A 22,568-nucleotide genomic window follows, 5' to 3' on the forward strand; every position below is an offset into this window, starting at 1 on the left:
TATAGCAAAGAATTTCAGCTTTATCTCCAAAGACTCCCATTGCAGCAGAGTAAAATCCAAAGTATTAGTCATTTGACAGAAACCTACACTCTCCAGTCTCCACCTTGACCACTTCTCAGTCGTGTCCGACTCTTTGTGACCCCATGAACTGCAGCACGCCAGGATTCCCTGTCCATCACCAACTCCTGGAACTTGCTCAAACTCATGTCCATCGAGTCGGTAATGCCATCCAACCATCCCCTTCTCCTCCTGCCTTCAGTCTTTCCCAGCACCAGGGTCTTTTCCAATAAGTCAGCTCTTCACATCAGATAGTCAAAGTATTGAAACTGCAGCTTCAGCATCAGTCCTTCCAGTGAATATTCAGGGTTGATTTCCTTTAGGATTGACTGGTTTTATCTACTTGCAGTCCAAGGGACTCTCAAGAATCTTCTCCAACACCACAGTTCAAAAGCATAAATTCTTCAGCTGTGTTGTACTCATTAGATATTTTCCCCATTTTTCCTACCATCCCACTTGAAAGGACTCCCCAAACCATAGCAAGAGTGAATAAGCATAGAACAAAGCCAGAAGATACTGCTCCTATTTCTCTGTCCCTCATTTGGAAATATCAGTTTAGAAATGGGTTTATGCACTTGTATGTCATGGGCTAATATGTTTCAGGAGAAGATACTCAAAATCTTATCCCTCCCCAACCAAGAGCCCTTTGTCTTTACAGTGTCTTGCTAGCTGCAGAGGTGGAGAAAGTGTGTTAGTTTGGTTACTGGAATTTACTTATCTAAGTGCAAAAACTTACATTCCTCTCCCCCCAAATGTGTAGAAAGCATTGATGCTTGTGTCTCAACACCTCAATTTAGGGAACTTAGGAAGCTGAGAGCAGACTCTGCAGAGGGGGAGCCCAGTGCTGTTTCTTTGAGTTGCCTCTCTTAGCTGAGTCAGGCCCACACCGTCTTCCCTGGATCCCTGGTCCCTGTTATCCCAGAAGCAGCAGAGAGCTGCTTCCTCCCAGGCTCATCCCCATCACTGCTGGCCCCACATGAACAGGTCAGAAATGAGGGAGATGTGATGATAACAAGGACCTGGGTAGGAGCAGAGGCAGGGGAGTAGGGACATAGACCATCAGTCCTGGGGGGAGCTTTCAAAGATGAATACTGTGTTATTAAGAAGGTACTCCTCAACTTCTGTTCAAAATTTCAGGAATAAGCAAAAATGAAAATTCTTAAATAATTTCCTTAAACACAACAGGTAGCTGAAGCATGTGTGTTCTTTATGCTTAGGATCTGACGTAGTTAAATATGTACCCCAGAAATACCACTGGTTGGGATTATATGCAGGGAGTAGCCTGCTTCCTTGAAAGAACCTAAAAAATGGAAGGCAGGAGGAAGAATATTGGGGACCAGCCTCCCCTTGCCTGGCTATGTCACTTATGTAAACCTCATGGAGACATGCAGAAGATACCTGCATGTGGGAATCTTAAGGTTGATAATTACAAAGAGTAACAAGTTTTTATAAAAATCTGAAGTAGAATGATGTTTAGTCCCCTGACAAAAAATGCTTACCATTGTTTAGATGGTTGTTTAATCTTTGATCCTAAATTCAAGTTTTAAGGGAGACCTTAAATTTGGGTCTCGAGTTTTTTTTTTAGTTCAGTTCAGTACTCATTCTGAAATATTGTATGACTAGTGATTTTCATTGCTTTTGAGGCATATTGGCTACTTAATCAACTTTGTGCGAAGAAGGCAATGGCACCCCACTCCAGTACTCTTGCATGGGCAATCCCATTGATGGAGGAACCTGGTAGGCTGCAGTCCATAGGGTCGCGAAGAGTTGGACATGACTGAGCGAATTCTTTCACTTTTCACTTCCATGCATTGGAGAAGGAAATGGCAACCCACTCCAGTGTTCTTGCCTGGAGAATCCCAGGGACGGGGGAGCCTGGTGGGCTGCCATCTCTGGGGTCACACAGAGTTGGACACGACTGAAGCGACTTAGCAGTGATTTTCATTGCTTTTGAGGCATATTGGCTACTTAATCAACTTTGCGCGAATAAATCTCCCGTTATAATGTCTTTTTAATTGTGGATTTGCTCAGAGATATCTCTTTTTTGGTGGCACACCCTGAGTTTTCTGTATTCTTTTCTCTCTCACCAGACTTAAAACTGAGACCATATTGAAGGAAGGTTTGGAAGGCTTTGTGAGTATCATTCTTCCTCATGATTAGGTGAAAGAAATGTCTATCTTCATCTTTCCTCTCAGGCTTTTGTGAAGTGAGGAGGAAAGTCCAGCCCAAAGGCTGATTTGAACGTGGTGATTCCAAGCAGTTCCAGGCACTTGTGGAGGAGTCAGGTCTCCCCTTGTTCCCACATGTGTGTCTCCCCTTGTCCTGCCCTCTTCACTGAAAGGAGCTTATTGGGCTCTTCACTGCTGCCCATATTCTTATGACCTGGCTTACTAGAGCCTTCCAGAAGAAAATTTAAATGGCCTACATGAATTTATGTACAGGATTCTCTCTTGAAGCCAAGAGGATGCATATATTTCCAGAGTAATTTACTTGTGGCTCCTCCTGAAGCAGATGAATAGGAAGAACTATTTAAATTAAAGTATCATGACACAGGTCATGGTGGGTTTCAGGTCCTCCTGGCCTTTCAGTTAGTAACGAGGTTCTGTGAGGCAGAACACACAGGTGAGAGAACGTGGGGACCAGCTGATGCCAAAATCAGAGATGATGTCTCCATGGACAGAGGTGCTGCAGACCCCAGGAGCTTACATTCCCCTTACAACATGTGGGGATGTTCATTTCACACATGTAGAGAGATTCCAGATCCTAGAAGACAGTCTGACCAGTGGAGAAAATAGCCTAGTTTATTCTTCAGTGCTAATGTGTAAATATTTAATGGTTTGCTTTGAGGCACAAACCTCTACAAATCATGCTGTTGGTATTTCCCAGTCACACCAGCATTGGCAGTTAATTTATGTAGATCTTGAGGTTAAGTTTCTCATGTAATTATTTCCTCAGTTTGTGTGAGTGTTTAAGCAGGTATTTATTACCAGGGTGGTATTAAAAAAAAAAAAATCAAATCTTCCTTTGTCTTCAGTTTTTTCCTTAAGATTAAAAAACTTCTTCAACACTTTCTTCTGTTAGTGTTCAGTAGTCCAGAAGATATTTTGTAGCACACTTTGTACAATGGAAAATTATTTTAGAGATACTTTTTGCAATCATACATTTGCAACTTTATTATTAATAATTAATGAATTTAGATGCTTTAACATTTTAATTTTGACATTCTGTACACATTGGGATAAAATGAAAAAAGGTTAAGGTAATAACATTCCCCATTTTGGGGTATTTAGGAACCTGTTTTATTCACTGGAACAATGAGGAAAAATCTGGATCCCTTTAGTGAGCATATGGATAATGAACTGTGGAATGCCTTAGAAAAGGTAATTTATTAATAGTAACTGTAACTAACTTGTTAGCATCAGTATCTGTGTGTTTAGAGCATTTAGAGCATTGCAGATAATTAAGGGGAGCATATCAGTTTCACTGACTTCATTTACCTCCTAGGAAAACACTGATGACATGGGTGCACTTAAAAATATGTGTATTGATGATGATGAAAATCAACAATATAATGCGACATGTTTTCATTTTAGCTATTTCCCTAGAACCCTGAACAAACAGATACATTATCTTGTCCTAGAGTACTCAATTAGATGTTAAAACTGTGGGATCAAATTCTACTAGTGACCTAGTGAATTAATTACTGCATTATACTCTAATATTCATTTTATTCCTCTGGTCTTAGCAAACATCTACTAAGTGGAGACAATAGTATTTTTTCCTTATGAACTAAAAGATATAAACAAGATGATACTTATAAAGTGTAGATGTTTCATAGGAACATGTTTATAAAGGTAAATTATATAGTCGGAATTGATGATGATTATTTATTGGCAAACATGTCATTTTAATGCTGTAGCATTAATGCAGGTAACTGAACCCTGGAACATTTGCTCAGCTTTTGTATGGAAGGGTTCATTTCTAGACAAGTTTCTGTTATTTGTGTCATGTTTTCCCTTGCCCCAATTCTTTGAATTTCCTCACCCTTGTATGAAAAAAATTTTGACTATTAAGTTGCTGTCAGTTTGTATTTTAATACAAACTATTTTGTGTATTTGCACTAGTTTTACAAATCAATTCTACTGTTGGAAGAAACCCTAGACTTCTAAGCTGTAGACAGACTTCTAATTTCCCCTAGGACCTAGCTCAATCTTTTGCTTTTAAAAAGTAAGAATGAGTATTCCTATGCATTAACGATGAAAGAGAAATTGAGAAAACAGTCTCATTTACCATTGCAAAAACAAAACAAACAAACAAAAAAAAACAACAATAAAATATCTAGGAATAAACCTACCTAAGGAGGCAAAACCCACTCCAGTGTTCTTGCCTGGAGAATCCCAGGGACGGGGAAGCCTGGTGGGCTGCCATCTATGGGGTCGCACAGAGTCGGACATGACTGAAGCGACTTAGCAGCAGCAGCAGCAAGGAGGCAAAAGACCTATGCTCATAAAATTACAAGGTACTGACAAAAGAAATCAAAGATAATGCAAAACAGATGGAGGGATATACCATGTTCTTGGATTGGAAGAAACAATATTGTGAAATTGACTATACTACCCAAAGAATCTTCAGATTAAATACAATCCCTGTTAAATTACCAATGGCATTTTTCATAAAATTAGAGCCAAAAAATTTACAGTTTTAATGGAAACACAAAAGACCCCAAGTAGCTAAAGCAGTCTTAAGAAAGAAAAATGAAGCTGGACAAATTAGGTTCCCTGACTTCAGAATATATTACTGAGTTGGCCAAAAATTTGTTACATAAGATTTTATGGAAAAACTTAAACTAACTTTTTGGCCAGTTCAATACAGATCTAGGGTAATCAAGACGGTGTGGCACCGGCACAAAAATAGAAATATAGACCAATGGAACAGGCTAGAGAGCCCAGAGATGAACTCACACACCTGTGGTCACCTAATCTGTGACAAATGAGGTGAGAATATACAATGGAGAAGAGGTGGTCTCTTTAGTAAGTGGTGCTTGGAAAACTGGACAGCTATGTGTAAAAAAAGAAAATTAGAACACTCCCTAATACTGTATACAAAGATAAACTCAAAGTGGATTGAAAACCTAAATGTAAGACCAGATACTAGAAGACTCTTAGAGGAAAACACAGGGAAAACACTCTACCTAAATAAGTACTAAATGTTTGATTGATCTTTTCATTTCAAGAGAAGTGTGGCATATTTTTTAAAATATTTTTTGTTGTTGTTTTTGTTACACAAATCTGAGAGATTGATTGTTCATGTTGGCTTGAATTGGTGTGTTTGTCATTTAGTGTCACCCTTCCATGGAAGCTCTTAAATCTGTAATATACAGATGAGCCTTGATTGTGAGCAGGCAGATTTGGAGGTATGACCATTTCCAGCCAGTAATTCTGGTTTCTGAAGGATGTGACCGCTGAGTCTTTATACACCCACCCTGCTTTTCAGCGGCATGTGGATTTTGTTTTCTTAAATTGGGTTTATTGCTTCACCTTCTCCTGCCTGAAAAGCCATGCACCTCTGATTTCACTTAAGTGTGTGAGTCTTTTACAATCAAATTCTACAAGAGAAGAGGTGTGTACAGCATTTAACCATTAAATATAAAGAATGATAGGATGATCCACTACTCTTTAATTCATAGGACAAATTTAATGGTGAAATTGGGACACATCTTAAAAAAAGAACTGGAAGTACTGGTAAATTATTTTTCTATTTGTTTCCCAGATTGAGACCCTTTTTCAGAGTCTCAGGTAGCATTACTCTAGAATTTTAGAACATATTTTTTCCATGGACAGAGAAACAATGTTAATCTAAAGTATAAAAATTCTGAAGTGGTAGATAATACTAAGATCTATTTAAACTACATTTGGAACTTTCTATAAAAAGAAAGAAATGTGAGTTTATTTCACAAAGTATGTGGTTTCCATGTATTGCTTCTGGAATTAACCCTGTTAATTTTGGTGATATCACTTAGAGAAATCATCCCATCATTGTGTTTCTCTAGGATCACTTAGAGAAAGCATTCCATCATTGTATTTCTCTCGGAATTGATTCCTTATGACTGTTTTAAAAGAAAACTTATGAAATCGTTCATTGAAAAACATAACAAATGTGATGAAATAATTCCTAGAGAATCTGGATAAAGGGGGTGATTTATCACTCTAAGTTATTGTTGTTCAGTTGCTAAGTCACCTCTGACTCTTTGTGACCCCATGGACTAAAGCATGCCAGGCTTCCCTGTCCCTCACCATCTCCTGGAGTTTGCCCAAGTTCATGTCCATTGAGTCGATGATGCCATCCAGCCATCTCATCCTCCGTCTCCCTCTTCTCCTCTCCCTTCAATCTTTCACAGCATCAGGGTCTTTACCAATGAGTTTACATCAGGTGGCCAAAATATTGGAGCTTCAGCTTCAACATCAGTCCTTCCAGAGAATATTCAGGGTTGATTTCCTTTAAGATTGACCAGTTTGATCTCCTTGTTTTCTAAGGGATTCTCAATAGTGTTCTCTGGTACCACAGTTCAAAAGCATCAATTCTTCAGCACTCTTTCATTGTCCAGCCCTCGCATCTATACATGACTACTGGAAATACCATAGGTTTGATTATATGGACTTTTTTCAGCAAAGTGATATATTTGATTTTTAACACACTGTCTAGTTTTGTCATAGCTTTCCTGCCAAGAAGCAATCATCTTCTAATTTCAAGGCTACAGTCACCATCTGTACAGATGTTAGAGCCCAAGAAAAGGAAATCTGTCACTGCTTCTATCTTTTCCCCTTCTATTTGCCATGAAATGATGGGACAGGATGCCATGATCTTAGTTTTTTAATGTTGAGTTTTAATCTGGCTTTTTCACTCTCCTCCTTCACCCTCATCAAGAAGTATCACTAAATCAATGAAGTCAGTTTTTAAGTGAACCAAAATCCCTAGTTATTAATTTTTAAATGATGCCTAACTGGATATGTGAATCCAAACTCACAGAGTTAACCTGAGAATGAATAGGAGGTAACCATTATGTTTTCCTTTTTATGAACTTCCATTAAAAGGAAAAGATGGCTTAAAATTTTTTTTAAAGTCCTCTAGTTCTGTTTCCTCCCTCTTCCTTGGCAGATATGGACATTCAGAAGGAAGACAGTCCTTTGGATGCTGCCTGTCTCATTTTGGTTTTTGTTACAAATATGCCTAAGATACATTTTTCATGTACTGAAAACTTGCCAACTTAGTGTAAACCGATAAAAGTTCATCAGAAATTAGTGCTATTGGGGTGCTAAAAAGCAAAGGCAGCTCCAAAAATATAACATGAATAGTGCCTGAAGATGAAGCACTTTATCACTCAGAGGTTAAAAGGTCATAGTAGATAAAACTCTGGAAGTGTATCATTGATGTGTTGCTTCTATTAAAAAGCAAAAACAAAACACCTTAGATACTGGGATCTGGAATTAGATACTGGGATTTGGAATTAGATACTTAGATATTGGAATTTGGAAAATACAATCTGAAGTATTCTATACAGAGATGTATAGTTTTGAATAGTAATTATTTGTTCTATTTTCTTTAAATTATAACTTTTTCAGTGCTTTCCTTTATTTAAAGTGTGATATGATATCTTGGAGCCAGTTAACTGTTGAATGTATCCTTTTTACAATTACACTTAATAAGAAAACGGTGTTATATATAAATTAATTATCCATATGAATTTAGTTTCTAATTTACAGAAACAGATATGTCATTCAATTAGAGCCACTTATGCCTGCATTCATTTTGTTGCTGTTTGTCGTGTCTGACTCTTTGCAACCCCATGAACTGTATCCCGCCATGCTCCTCTGTCCATGGGATTTCTCAGTCAAGAATATTGGAGTGGGTTGCGATTTCCTTAGCCAGGGAATCTTACCCAGGATTGAGCCCAAGTCTCTGATTTGGCAGGAGGATTCTTTACCACTGAGCCACCAGGGAAGCCCACCTTCATCCAGCCAACAATATCTACTGAGAGCTTGTTAGGCAATGTTGCAGGTTCTGGGGCTGTCACAGTCATCAAGAGACAAAATGTCTGTCCTTCTGGAGCTTAAGTTCTCCTGAAGAAGTTGAAAAGCAGGCCAATGCATATGTAATGAAATCTCAGTGCTGATACATGCAAAGGAGAAAAGTGAAGCAGAACTTGAGGAGGAGCTAGCCGATGGCATTATTAATAATGGGCAATATATATTGATCTATTACAAATTCTGCGAGTACTGACTCATTTAATATTCTTAACAATGTTAGGAGGTACACAACTTTGTAATTATGGTATTATAGTCTTACTTAGAGTTTAGGAAGCTAAGATAGTGTAGGTTCAGGAACTTGCCCAGTTGGCACAGCCAGGCAAGACTTATCCCCAGGCCGCCTGGCTTCAAGTCTCCAATTTATTTTTGTTTGGCTGCAAAAAAAAAAAAAAGTCAACAAAAGAACCTAAAATGCAGAACTTTGGTGCAATCTCCAAAATGACAGAATGATCTCAGTTCATTTCCAAAGGAAACCATTCAGTATCACAGTAATCCAGGTCTATGCACCACCCTAATCATAGAAAGTGAAGAGGAACTAAAGAGCCTCTTGATAAAAGTGAAAGAGGGGTGTGAAAAAGCTGGCTTAAAACTCTATGACCCACCTCCCAGACTATTGGAAATAAAAGCAAAAATAAACAAATGGGACCGAATTAAAATTAAAAGCTTCTGCACAACAAAGGAAACTATAAGCAAGGTGAAAAGACAGCCTTCAGAATGGGAGAAAATAATAGCAAATGAAGCAACTGACAAACAACTAATCTCAAAAATATACAAGCAACTCCTGCAACTCAATTCCAGAAAAATAAACAACCCAATCAAAAAATGGGCCAAAGAACTAAACAGAAATTTCTCCAAAGAAGACATATAGATGGCTAACAAACACTTGAAAAGATGCTCAACATCACTCATTATCAGAGAAATGCAAATCAAAACCACAATGAGGTACCATTTCACACCACTCAGAATGCTGCTGCTAAGTCGCTTCAGTCGTGTCTGATTCTGTGTGACACTAGAGATGGCAGCCCACCAGGCTCCCCTGTCCAAAAGTCTACAAGCAGTAAATGCTGGAGAGGGTGTGGAGAAAAGGGAACCCTCTTACACTGTTGGTGGGAATGCAAACTAGTACAGCCACTATGGAGAACAGTGTGGAGATTCCTTAAAAAACTGGAAATAGAACTGCCTTATGACCCAGCAATCCCACTGCTGAGCATACACCCCAAGGAAACCAGAATTGAAAGAGACATGTGTACCCCAATGTTCATTGCAGCACTGTTTATAATAGCCAGGACATGGAAGCAACCTAGATGTCCATCAGCAGATGAATGAATAAGAAAGCTGTGGTACATATACACAATGGAGTATTACTCAGCCATTAAAAAGAATACATTTGAATCAGTTCTAGTGAAGTGGATGAAACTGGAGCCTATTATACAGAGTGAAGTAAGCCAGAAAGAAAAACACCAATACAGTATACTAACGCATATATATGGAATTTAGAAAGATGGTAATGATAACCCTGTATGCAAGACAGCAAAAGAGACCTAGATGTATAGAACACTCTTTTGGACTCTGTGGGAGAAGGAGATGGTGGGAAGATTTGGGGCAATGGCACTGAAACATGTATAATATCATATAAGAAATGAATCGCCAGTCCAGATTTGATACAGGATGCTTGGGGCTGGTGCATTGGGATGACCTGGAGGGATGGTACAGGGAGGGAGGTGGGAGGGGGGTTCAGGATGGGGAACACGCATATGCCCGTGGTGGATTCATGTTGATGTGTGGCAAAACCAATACAATATTGTAAAGTAAAAAACAAACAAACAAAAAACACACACACACACACAAAAAAAAAAACTCAACATTCAAGAAGCTAAGATTATGGCATCCTGTTTCATAACTTCATTTCAATAGATGGGGAAACAGTGGAAACAATGACAGACTTTATTTCCAAAATCATTGCAGATGGTGACTGCAGCCATGAAATTAAAAGATGCTTGCTCCTGGAAAGAGGAACTATAACAAACCTAGACAGAATATTGAAAAGATGAGACATCACTTTGCCTACAAAGTCCATATAGTCAAACCTATGGTTTTCCCAGTAGTCATGTACCAATGTGAGAGTTGGACCACAAAGGAGGCTGAGCGCTGAAGAACTGATGCTGTAAAACTGTGGTTCTGGAGAAGATTATTGAGAGTCCTTTGGACAGCAAGGAGATCAAACCAATTAATCCTAAAGGAAATCAACACAAATTTTCTTTGGAAGGACTGATGATGAAGCTGAAGCTCCAATACTTTGGCCACCTGATGTAAAGAGATGACTCATTGGAAGAGACCCTGATGCTGGGAAAGATGTAAGGCAGGTGGAGAAGGGTATGAAAGAGGACAAGATGGTTGGATGGCATCACCAACTTACTGGACGTGAGTTTGAGCAAACTCCAAGCAATAGTGAAGGACTAGGAACACTGGTATGCTGCTGTCCATGGGGTTGCAAAGTGTTGGGCACGACTCAGTGACTGGACAACAACAACCTATATCCATATGCTGAGGGAAATAAGATGTTGTGTTTTCTTTTTCATGTGTTTTCATTCGCAAACAATGCATTTAAGACACTGAAGAAAATGCACTTGATTGGTCCACTATTTGTAGGTTTAAACTTGGGAAAGTATCATCATCAGAATGGGCTCCAGGATTACTAATGTATAAGGGGCAGTTTGCCATTGCTTGAACTTGCATGTATTAAACATTAGAAAATGGTAAAAGGCCAATAACCTTATATCTTCAGAGAACCAGATTTTCTGTAAAATTTTTTGAAAGTTTTGCTCTAGTGTACTAACTCCTATGTAAAATGTACTTTGGGAAGCTTGACTCAACCATAAAGATGCTTTTAACTTTTCAGTTTAAATCACATTGGGAGAAATAGCTTCACTTTTTGAGAGGCTTCCTAAACTAACCCCTAGCAGGGGTTTCTGGTGGATGTCCTGTGGTGGGAAAGGGGGACACTAGAGATCTTTCTGTCCTGAGTTGACTCCACCCTCTTTCTCACTGAACACTCATTGGAAGGAGCTCTCCCCATCACCTGGCTATACATGTAAGATATGTAAGAAGTCCTGAGGATGTCAAAGCTCTAATGTCTAAGAGGCTTGCCTACTTCAGTAGCAGTTTGCTAAGAAAAAATGTCATTCTTTCTGTATCCACAGGTACAACTTAAAGAATCCATTGAAGGTCTTCCTACTAAAATGAATACTGAATTAGCAGAATCTGGATTGATCTTGAGTGCTGGTCAGAAACAACCGGTGTGCCTTGCCAGGATTCTTCTCAGGAAGAATCAGATATTGATTATTGAAAAAGCCACATCACACGTGGACCCAAGGTATGGAGCTGAGCCCCAGGAAATCTTTAATCTGACTTGTAAATGTGGTAAATGGAAAGCATTTAGTGAATCTTAGAAATGTTTCTAAGTGCTCTCTTGGCCTCATGGATATCTGTTGATAATATTAATTCAAGAAAACAAAGGAAAAAACCAAGACATGTCATATGGTGTTAATGTTGTTATGAGGCATGCTAAGAAAGCTGAATTCATAAATCCAGCTCCTGATAGTTTCAAGCAATTTTGAGGGAAGACTAATTTTCCACCATTTTATGAAAAATGTAAATTTCTAAGTAGACATTTTATACTTAGTTTTTTTAGGAACAAGACTGTATGTTAAAGTATTGATTTTAAAAACCATTGTAAAAATATCATAGGATGTTTTTAAGTCTTAAGTCTGCATTTCCTGTCTTTACTGAATTAAATCAACTTCTTTGTTTCTAGAACTGATCAGATCAGATCAGATCAGGCGTTCAGTCGTGTCCGACTCTTTGAGACTCCATGAATCGCAGCACGCCAGGCCTCCCTGTCCATCACCATCTCCTGGAGTTCACCCAGACTCATGTCCATTGAGTCAGTGATGCCATCCAGCCATCTCATCCTCTGTCGTCCCCTTCTCCTCCTGCCCCCAATCCCTCCCAGCCTCAGAGTCTTTTCCATTGAGTCAACTCTTTGCATGAGGTGGCCAAAGTACTGGAGTTTCAGCTTCAGCATCATTCCTTCCAAAGAAATCCCAGGACTGATCTCCTTCAGAATGGCCTGGTTGGATCTCCTTGCAGTCCAAGGGACTCTCAAGAGTCTTCTCCAACACCACAGTTCAAAAGAATCAATTCTTTGGCACTCAGCCTTCTTCACAGTCCAACTTTCACATCCATACATGACCACAGGAAAAACCATAGTCTTGACTAGATGAAACTTTGTTAGCAAAGTAATGTCTCTTCTTTTGAATATGCTATCTAGGCTGGTCATAATTTTCCTTCCAAGGAGTAAGTGTCTTTTAATTTCATGGCTGCAGTCACCATCTGTAGTGATTTTGGAGCCCAGAAAAATAAAGTCTGACACTGTTTCCACTGTTTACCCATCTATTTCCCATGAAGTGGTGGGACCAGATGCCATGATCTCCGTTTTCTGAATTTGGAGCTGTAAGCCAACTTTTTCACTCTCCACTTTCTCTTTCATCAAGAGGCTTTTTAGTTCCTCTTCACTTTCTGCCATAAGGTTGGTGTCATCTGCATATCTGAGGTTATTGCTATTTCTCCCGGCAATCTTGATTCCAGCTTGTGTTTCTTCCAGTCCAGTGTTTCTCAAGATGTACTCTGCATATAAGTTAAATAAACAGGGTGACAATATACAGCCTTGACGAACTTCTTTTCCTATTTGGAACCAGTCTGTTGTTCCATATCCAGTTCTAACTGTTGCTTCCTGACCTGCATACAAATTTCTCAAGAGGCAGATCAGGTGGTCTGGTATTCCCATCTCTTGAAGAATTTTCCAGTTTATTGTGATCACACACACACACACACACACAAAAAAAAAAATCATGAGAGATTTACCCAGTGCATTGTGCTGACCATTGCACACAGGTTGAGCAGCATTATTGACTGTGAATGGATAATGTTAAGACCCTGTCCATTTTAGTTGTTTTCATTTATGTTCAATTTTCAATATATCCTTTTGTGTAAAATTTGATAGGAACCTCCGTTAATTTAACCTCCATTTAACTTCCCTGATGGCTCAGATGGTACAACATCTGTCTACAATGCGGGAGACCCTGGTCCGATCCCTGGGTTGAGAAGATCCCTGGAGAAGGGAATGGCAGCCCACTTCAGTACTATTGCCTGGAAAATCCCATGGATGGAGTAGCATGGTAAGCTACAGTCCATGGGGTCACAAAGAGTCAGACGCGACTGAGTGACTCCTCCATTAATTTTTCTCTTGTTTCTTCTCTCATTCCTAAAAGTTACTCAAGTACTTAACTATACTTTTAGAATGCACTATTAAATAATATATCCAATAATCTTATATTTTCAAATTAAAAATTTATTTGAATTGTCATTTTTATTTATGACAGCCAACCATTAAAATATTCCAAACCCAAGTTATAGTTCCATATTTTAGTGGGGTAGGACACAGTCATTTTCACTGTGTCATAGTTGTTTCAGCATTTTTGGATTCCCTTATCAAAAAATTAGCCTCTAGTTTAGACTGCCAGGAGGTTTATGGCTAAAGTTGTAGATTTTCTCAGGAGTCCATGAGAAGAAAAGGCCTAGTGAGAAAAACAGTATTTTAATGGAAAGGATTTAATATAAGGAATTTAATGCATAGGGATTCACTTCAGTTCAGTTCAGTCACTCAGTCGTGTCCGACTCTTTGCGACCCCATAAATCACAGCACACCAGGCCTCCCTGTCTATCACCAACTCCCATAGTTCACCCAGACTCATGTCCATCGAGTCAGTGATGCCATCCAGCCATCTCATCCTCTGTCGTCCCCTTCTCCTCCTGCCCACAATCCCTCTCAGCATCAGAGTTTTCCAATGAGTCAACACTTCACATGAGGTGGCCAAAGTACTGGAGTTTCAGCTTCAGCATCATTCCTTCCAAAGAAATCCCAGGGCTGATCTCCTTCAGAATGGCCTGGTTGGATCTCCTTGCAGTCCAAGGGACTCTCAAGAATCTTCTAAAACACTGCAGTTCAAAAGCATCCATTTATTGGCACTCAGCTTTCTTCACAGTCCAACTCTCACATCCATACATGACCACTGGAAAAACCATAGCCTTGACTAGATTGACCTTTGTTGGCAAAGTAATGGCTCTGCTTTTCAATATGCTATCTAGGTTGGTCATAGCTTTTCTTCCAAGGAGTAAGCGTCTTTTAATTTTATGGCTGCAATCACCATCTGCAGTGATTTTGGAGCCCCCCAAAAATAAAGTCTGACACTGTTTCCACTGTTTCCCCATCTATTTGCCATGAAGTGGTGGGACCAGATGCCATGATCTTCATTTTCTGAATGTTGAGCTTTAAGCCAACTTTTTCACTCTACACTTTCACTTTCATCAAGAGGCCTTTTAGTTCCTCTTCACTTTCTGCCATAAGGGTGGTGTCATCTGCATATCTGAGGTTATTGATATTTCTCCCGGCAATCTTGATTCCAGCTTGTGCTTCTTCCAGCCCAGCATTTCTCATGATGTACTCTGCATATAAGTTAAACAAGCAGGGTGACAATATACAGCCTTGATGAACTCCTTTTCCTATTTGGAACCAGTCTGTTGTTCCATGTCCAGTTCTAACTGTTGCTTCCTGACCTGAATACAGGTTTCTCAAGAGGCAGGTCAGGTGGTCTGGTATTCCCATCTCTTGAAGAATTTTCCACAGTTTAATGTGATCCACATAGTCAAAGGCTTTGGCATAGTCAATAAAGCAGAAATAGATGTTTTCTGGAACTCTATTGCTTTTTCTATGATCCAGCAGATGTTGGCAATTTGATCTCTGGTTCCTCTGACTTTTCTAAAACCAGCTTGAGCATTAGGAAGTTCACGGTTCACATATTGCTGAAACCTGGCTTGGCAATTTTGAGCATTACTTTACTAGCGTGTGAGATGAGTGCAATTGTGTGGTAGTTTGAGCAATATTTGGCATTGCCTTTCTTTGGGATTGGAATGAAAATCCTTTACCTTTTCCAGTCCTGTGGCCACTGCTGAGTTCTCCAGATTTGCTGTCATATTGAGTGCTGCACTTTCACAGCATCATCTTCGACGATTTGAAATAGCTCAACTGAAATTTGATCACCTCCACTAGCTTTGTTTGTAGTGATGCTTTCTAAGGCCCACTTGACTTCATATTTCATGATGTCTGGCTCTAGGTGAGTGATCACACCATCGTGATTATCTTGGTTTTGAAGATTTTTTTTGTACAATTTTTCTGTGTAATCTTGCCACCTCTTCTTTTTTTTTTTTTTTTTTTAATTTTATTTTATTTTTAAACTTTACATAACTGTATTAGATTTGCCAAATATCAAAATGAATCCGCCACAGGTTTACATGTGTTCCCCATCCCGAACCCTCCTCCCTCCTCCCTCCCCATTCCATCCCTCTGGGTCGTCCCAGTGCACCAGCCCCAAGCATCCAGTATCGTGCATCGAACCCGGACTGGCAACTCATTTCATACATGATATTTTACATGTTTCAATGCCATTCTCCCAAATCTTCCCACCCTCTCCCTCTCCCTCTTCTTAATATCTTCTGCTTCTAGAGATCGCCTCAAGAAAATCAGAGATACCAAAGGAATATAGGGATTAGAGGGCTAGAAGTGAAACACTGGGGTAACGATTTTAGAAAGCAGCTACCATATCCTAGGACAGATCTCCAGACCTGAGAATTCAGAAAAGAGGCCCTAAAAAACTGATGATCAGATCTCCAAGGAGAGGTCATTGCCTGGTTGCTGGTCATATTTGTGAGGGAGCAGAATGAGGCGGGTTCTCCAGGTGCTAATAGCCAGGAGCTGGACTCAGGTCCCAGTGCTGAGGTGCCACTAGTAGCAGAATCAGGTGGCACATTAGCTGTGTTTCCCACCTCAGTCTCCCTCTAGTGCCCCCTACTGGCAGAACCTAACAAAGGCCACCTGGTGAAAAAGTCTCTGAACTGATGCAGTGACTTGCAGAGACCCACCTTTTGCATCACAGATGAGAGTTTGGAAAGAAAGGCAAATCAGGGATAAGAGACTAAAACAACCAGCCAGTCTCTCACACGATAGCTCTGTTCTGCACACGTGGCAAGCTCCAGACTTTGGTCTCTGGATCTCTGTCTAGTATATTCCTTCCAGGTTTGGTTAGCTCTTTCTTCCTTAGTAATTTAACATTTCCTTCCTTAGCTTTATTTCCTTCCTCCATCTATTCCTTTTCTCTGTCTTTTTCATTTTTTTTTCTCTTTCTTTGTCCCTTTCCTCTGTTGCTTGCTCACTTTCAGTAAATGTTAGGATGTGGTTTTATAAAATAAGAAAAACATTCCTCAAAGGATAAACTTTGGCAGCAAATAATCTCAAGGAATGCAAGATACTTTAAGGTATTTTGATGGTCCATACAAAATAGGCAATAATCACTAATGAGTGGTCAGTAATAAGCACAGTTCTTTATGTATGATGATAATAGAACTGTATTTTTTGACTTGGACAGTTCCTGGAATATCACCTCCCACACTACCTCACATGCATTGTCAAATGGGACATCGGTGGGGACATTGAGTAGATACCAGGCTATCAGCACTGAGGCAGTGCCTGTAGCCTCACTCCCTGAGCTGGACGTGCACAGGAGTGAGCTCTGGGGAGGCAGACGACAGGAGTGGGTCATCCTCAACCAAAGGGATGCTCTAGGCTCCAAACAGTGTATCTGGTCACCTGTATTAGACATCACAGTAGGATGTGGACTCTACCTGCAGACTTTCATGAGGAATGGAGTGACATTCAAGATTGCTCAGCACTGGCTCTTAATTTCTAGAAATGTTTTGTGTCAGGCATCCTTAGTTGTTCATTTTGTGTTTTTGAGGCTAATTGGAGAAGTAAACTTTTATTGCTAGATTTTACCTGTCACTTTGTTCTTACTTCTCAATATTCCATTTCAAAGATTGTCCCTTAAAGCACCATTCTTCCATTATAAATAAATTATGCTGTGAAACTTACCTATTTCAAGCCCTTTGTCAGGCTTTAGACATAGCAGCAGAAAGATGGCTTGATCTCCAGCTCATTTAAGGGTCTTTTCAATTAAATTCTTTGCTCCTAAATGTACCCTAAAGATTTATTTTTGGTTTCGGTATTATAGCATTAATGGTAGCAGATTCATTTTATTATCTAATTCTTAGAAATACTGTCACCTTGGAATGTGTGGTTGGTGAGGGAAATTGAGGAAGGACAGAATTTTGACATGTCACCTGGTCTCTAGTCTTTCCCATTCTATTGTTGTCCTCTATTTCTTGGCATTGATCACTGAGGAAGACTTTCTTATCTCTCCTTGCTTTTCTTTGGGACTCTGCATTCAGACAAGCATTGTGGGAGTTTTCTGCCCGGGACTTGGAAACGGTGAACCTGAAAGAACAACACTTGGACAGTCTCTGCAAGGACTGACGATTTTATTTCTGCAGTCGAGCCTTTTTATAGGAGCGAGGAACAAAGAGCTTAGAGCATACGGCCAGCAGGGCACGTACAGGGCTAAGATATAATCAGTAAAACATACTTCAAGGACAGTGCATTCTTAATGACCCATGTGTTTATCCATGACCCATTTTCTCAAGCAATGTCTTTAATGTTTAATCGCTAAATTTTGGCACCGAGCATAGCCAAAGGCAGGAAATGTTTTTCAGCTATCAGTACACAATGCCTGGGTACTTCTGGCCCTTCACCATTTCCCTTAGGACCTTCTCCTTCAAGGCTATTTTGCACTGTGCCTCCCAACATATCCTCCGTTTGTTTTTAGTTTAAGCATGGCAGCTGCTAGTTGGACTCCATCGTAGGAGGCACGGAGTTTTGGGTAGAGACATCTGTATAGAATTGTGTAGTGCCATACTAGATAGGGTTCCTACTGTAACAATAAATATTAGACTAAGAATGCCAGCAATAATCCATCCTATTATGCGCTTTGACCTCCTTAAGCCATATTTGAGCAAAACTGAGAGAAATAAAGAGTCGGTCCATGGTTCTGTTAGGTTAATAGGAAGCCACAAATCAGATCTTTGCTTGACTATTGCAATGTTGACATAATGACATGAAATAGTATGGTTTAAACACGTATACAAGGCACATGCTCTACAGTTAACAATCTTAGCAGAAAGATCTATATAGAAGTTACCTACAATAAACATGTACAGGAGGTGCACACAAGATTGGATATAACCTGTACTATTGTATAAAAAGGTATAGTTTTGAGGTTTTAAGGCTTTTTCAGTCCCATACACACTGGCAAAGTGCTCCAGTGCAACAGGAATCTTCCACACATGCTATTGCTCAGGTCCTACGGTAGGGGCTCAGACGTTGACATTTTCTCTTCTGCTTCTCTGTGGTCATTGACAACAACCTTTGCATCAGCTGCATCACCTGTCAGGGGAGTCTGGTCTCGGGGTCCTTCTTGGTAACAGACATGGTGAAGTGGAACCTAGATTTCTTCTCCATCTGCAACAACAAGACCGTAACCTCTGCCTAGGAGTCATAAGATTTGGCAACCATTGATTAAACTGTTTATACCATATTGGAGTGTTGGCTTCTAACAGTTTTCTACTGTTTTCCTCTGCAAAATGTCTGTCTGCACGAGTAACAGAACTATCTTTCATTAAATTTTTTTTTAAAAACTTAAGGAATAAAGAGTTAAAGATAATAACAATTGAGGGTTCATAGGATAAGAAGTGCATCTCCTCTTCCATGTTCCCCCTTTCTGTTTTAATAAATGAGTTTTAAGAGGATGATGGGTTCTTTCGATAATTGCTTGACCCTGGGGATTGTAGGGTATCCCCGTGATGTGTGTTATATTCCATTCCATTAGAAATGAACGAAATGAGTGAGAAGTAAATGCAGGCCCATTATCTGTTTTTAAGACTGAAGGTATTCCCATAACAGGGAAGGTGAGTAAAAGTGCAGAAATGGCATGTTTGCTGGATTCTGAAGAGACAGGCACTGCCCATATAAAACCTGAAAATGTATCAACTGAGACAAAAAGCAAAGAAAACTTTCCCAAGGAGCAATGAGTGAAGTCAGATTGCCAAAGGGAGTTAGGCTGTTGCCCACGAGGATTAACTCCTGAAACTGGTATGTAAGTGCAGAGGAGCGCAGACATCACAGGATTTAATGATATGTCTCACTTCAGTGAGGGGGATATGGTATTTAGAGTGCAATCTTTTAGCATTGTTATGAAGATTAGCATGTTCATCCATAGCAGACATAAAGACAGGAGCTATGAACCTATCAACAGCATCATTTCCTGCTGCCAGGGGGCCAGGTAAACCTGAATGAGCATGTATATGTGCAATGAAGAAAGGTTCCGTGCATGATCGAATTAAGGCTTGAGTCTTTGAAAAGAGAATATATAATTCTTCATCTAGGTTGTATAAAAAGGTGGTAACAAAATCAGGGAAAAGGGAAGAAAGGTATTTGGAATCAGTATACACATTGAAGGATAATGGTTGAAGAGACAAAAGAGCATATAAAGCATATAATTCAACTCTTTGCACTGAAGAATAGGTAGTAGGTAGTTTCTCTTTGATATTAGGGCCGACAATCCCAGTTATGCCTTTCTTGTTGCCATCAATAAAATAGGTAGGTGCATTTGAAATAGGCTGGGAGGCAATGATATTAGTTACTATAAATTTAGCAAATTGTAAGAAGTTCCACAATTTTCCTTTTGGCAAATGGAATGAGATAACATTCTGAAAATCATTTAATGCTATTTGCATGGTCATGTTATACTGTAAGGCAATTTGTAGTACCTTTTTTGTCAAGGGGACATGTATTGCATATGGATCAAATCCAGTTAAGGTTTGTACACGGCTCCATCCTGATACAATTAGTTGCCCTATTTTCTCAGTGTATGATACGATTTTTTTTTTTGATTGTTTAGTATGCAGATATACCCATTCTATTGGGCTGTTTTGAGCTATAATTGCAGTAGGTGAATGTTTGGTAGGAAATATATATAAATAAACCGGTTGGGTATGATCCAGCCAAGTTAAGAAGGATTGCTGAATGTGTTTTTCAACAATTTTTAATTCTTCTTTCACTTCTTTTGTTAGCTGTCTAGGGCTATTAGGGTCAGGAGGCCCCTCTAAAATTTTAAATAAATTTTGTAATGCATAGGTGGGAAAGCCAATATATGACTAAAGCCAATTAATATCCCCTATCAATTTTTGAAAATCATTTAATGTGCATAGAGAATACATATAGATTTGAGTTTTTTGAGGTTTTATCTTAGACTCTTCCATAACATGTCCTAAGTAATTAAAGGGTGCTTTCAATTGAATTTTATCTGGTGCAACAAGTAGGCCATGATTTTGAAGAGTAGTAGTGACCTCGTCATATAACTGTTGTAAATAAAGTTCAGATTCCATGGAGAGGAGTATATCATCCATATAATGAATTATGAAAGCAATAGGATATTTAACAGGTTGTAATAAAACAGATATGAGATATTGGCAAATGGTAGGAAAATTCATCATTCCCTGAGGTAAAACCTTCCATTGAAATCTTTTAACAGGAGCCATGTGATTTATAGAAGGAACTGAAAAAGCAAAACGTTTTCTATCTTTAGGATGCAAAAGTATAGTAAAAGAGCAGTCTTGTAAATCAATAATAATTACAGACCAGCCTTTTGGTACCATGGAAGGGGAGGGAAATCCAGGTTGTAATGGCCCCATAGGAATCATTGTATTATTAGCATTTCTTAAATCTATCAACATTCGCCATTTTCCTGATTTCTTTTTTATTAAAAAAGCAGGAGAATTCCATGGGGAAAATGAAGGCTCCATATGATTTTTCTGTAATATCTCATTTACTAATTGTGTGAGAGCTGCCAACTTTTCTTTAGTCAGGGGCAATTGAGGTGTCCATACTGGGGCATCAGATTCCCAATTGAGAGGCAATGGTGTTAACTCAATGGCCCCCATTAAAAAGGCTCATTTAGAGAGATTGTGACTTTCATTTGTTCAAGAAAATCCCTTCCCCACAGATTAACAGGGATACTGGTAATATATGGTTTGATGTAAGCTACAATTTGATCAGGACCATAAGCTTGTAAATAGGATGCACTGACGAAAGTTTGTGTAGCATCAGCTTCACCTACCTATAATAGTCTGGAAGGAGCCACAGCCTTACCCCAATCAAGAGGCCATTCTTCAGTTCTAATAATGGCAATGTCGGCTCCTGTATCCAACATACCCGTGAAATTTTTTCCCCATATCTTTAGAGTAAGCATAGGTTTTTGATGCTCCTTTAATAAGGTAGATAGTGCAGTGGTAAGATTAGTGCTACCAAAACCTCCCTGTCTAATTTTATCAGATGCTTTCAATGGTTTGACATGTGGCAAAAGTAATAATTGTGCAAAGCGTCCCCCTTTTTGTAGATATACATTTCATACTTTCACGACATTCACCATGACATGTATCTCTCCTTCATAATCTTCATCTACAACTCCAGTTAACACTACTAAATCTTTTATTGTACAGCTGCTGCGTCCCAAAATTAGTCCAACTGTTCCAGATGGGATCGGACCATAATATCCAGTGGGTATTTTATGAGGATTGTATAATTCTATTAATTCCATATCATAAGGACTAGGTACATCAATGCAAGCACTCTTAGATGTAGCTGCTTGCAGTGTCATAATGTTGGGTCCTCCTTTTGTAGTGAGGCTAGAGGATAGCCCCTTTATTAGTTTCCCTGGTGTTTTTGTTGTGCCTCTGGTGTCAATGCATTTCCAACCTTATCGAATTTGGAACAACAGTCATTCAACCAATGGAATCCCCTCTTACATTTTGGGCAAACTCCTGAGGGCCTTTTTTTTTTTATTAGAAGTATTATTATTTTTAGCTGTCTGCATTGGCATGCGGCATTGTTTTTTCATACGGCCGGCCTTCCCGCAGTTAAAACATTTAGCATTGGCAGCCTTTTGCACATTAAAAGTTTCTAGTGCCACTAATTTTGTTCTATGGGACATAGATCCGATATCTCTACAAGCTTTGAAATACTCCATAAGAGAACCGGTTTCTCAAATTGGTCTAAGCATGGATCGACATTCCTCATTAGCATTTTCAAAGGCAAGTTGCTTTAAAATAATATTTTGTAAGGTTTCATCTCTGATAGATTTCTCGACGGCATCCTTTAATTTCCCTATAAATTGGGTATATTCCTCCTCATGTCCCTGTGTAATCTTGACAAATGAACCATCAGAGTTAACACTATCAACCTTCGCCCATGCTCTGCAAGAAATTTCTTTAATGAAATGCAACATCTGAGGGGTAATATTAGCTAATTGTGCAGTCATATTGGCCATGGCTCCCATTCCAGTAAGTATACCATAAGTTAAATTG

At 39.3% G+C, this 22,568-nt stretch overlaps 1 protein-coding gene across 1 annotated transcript in view; it reads left to right on the plus strand.

Moving 5' to 3' along the window:
• LOC129624244 (ATP-binding cassette sub-family C member 4-like) overlaps positions 1-22,568 on the plus strand; it is a 234,862-nt gene that overhangs the window by 207,190 nt on the left and 5,104 nt on the right. The window contains 5 exon segments of the mRNA XM_055541905.1: positions 3,348-3,437; positions 11,342-11,514; positions 11,956-11,965; positions 13,033-13,114; positions 17,981-17,994. Coding sequence (XP_055397880.1) covers positions 3,348-3,437; positions 11,342-11,514; positions 11,956-11,965; positions 13,033-13,114; positions 17,981-17,994 — 369 coding nt within the window.

The sequence above is a fragment of the Bubalus kerabau genome, chromosome 12 (assembly GCF_029407905.1).
Source record: "Bubalus kerabau isolate K-KA32 ecotype Philippines breed swamp buffalo chromosome 12, PCC_UOA_SB_1v2, whole genome shotgun sequence".
NCBI lineage: Eukaryota > Metazoa > Chordata > Mammalia > Artiodactyla > Bovidae > Bubalus > Bubalus kerabau.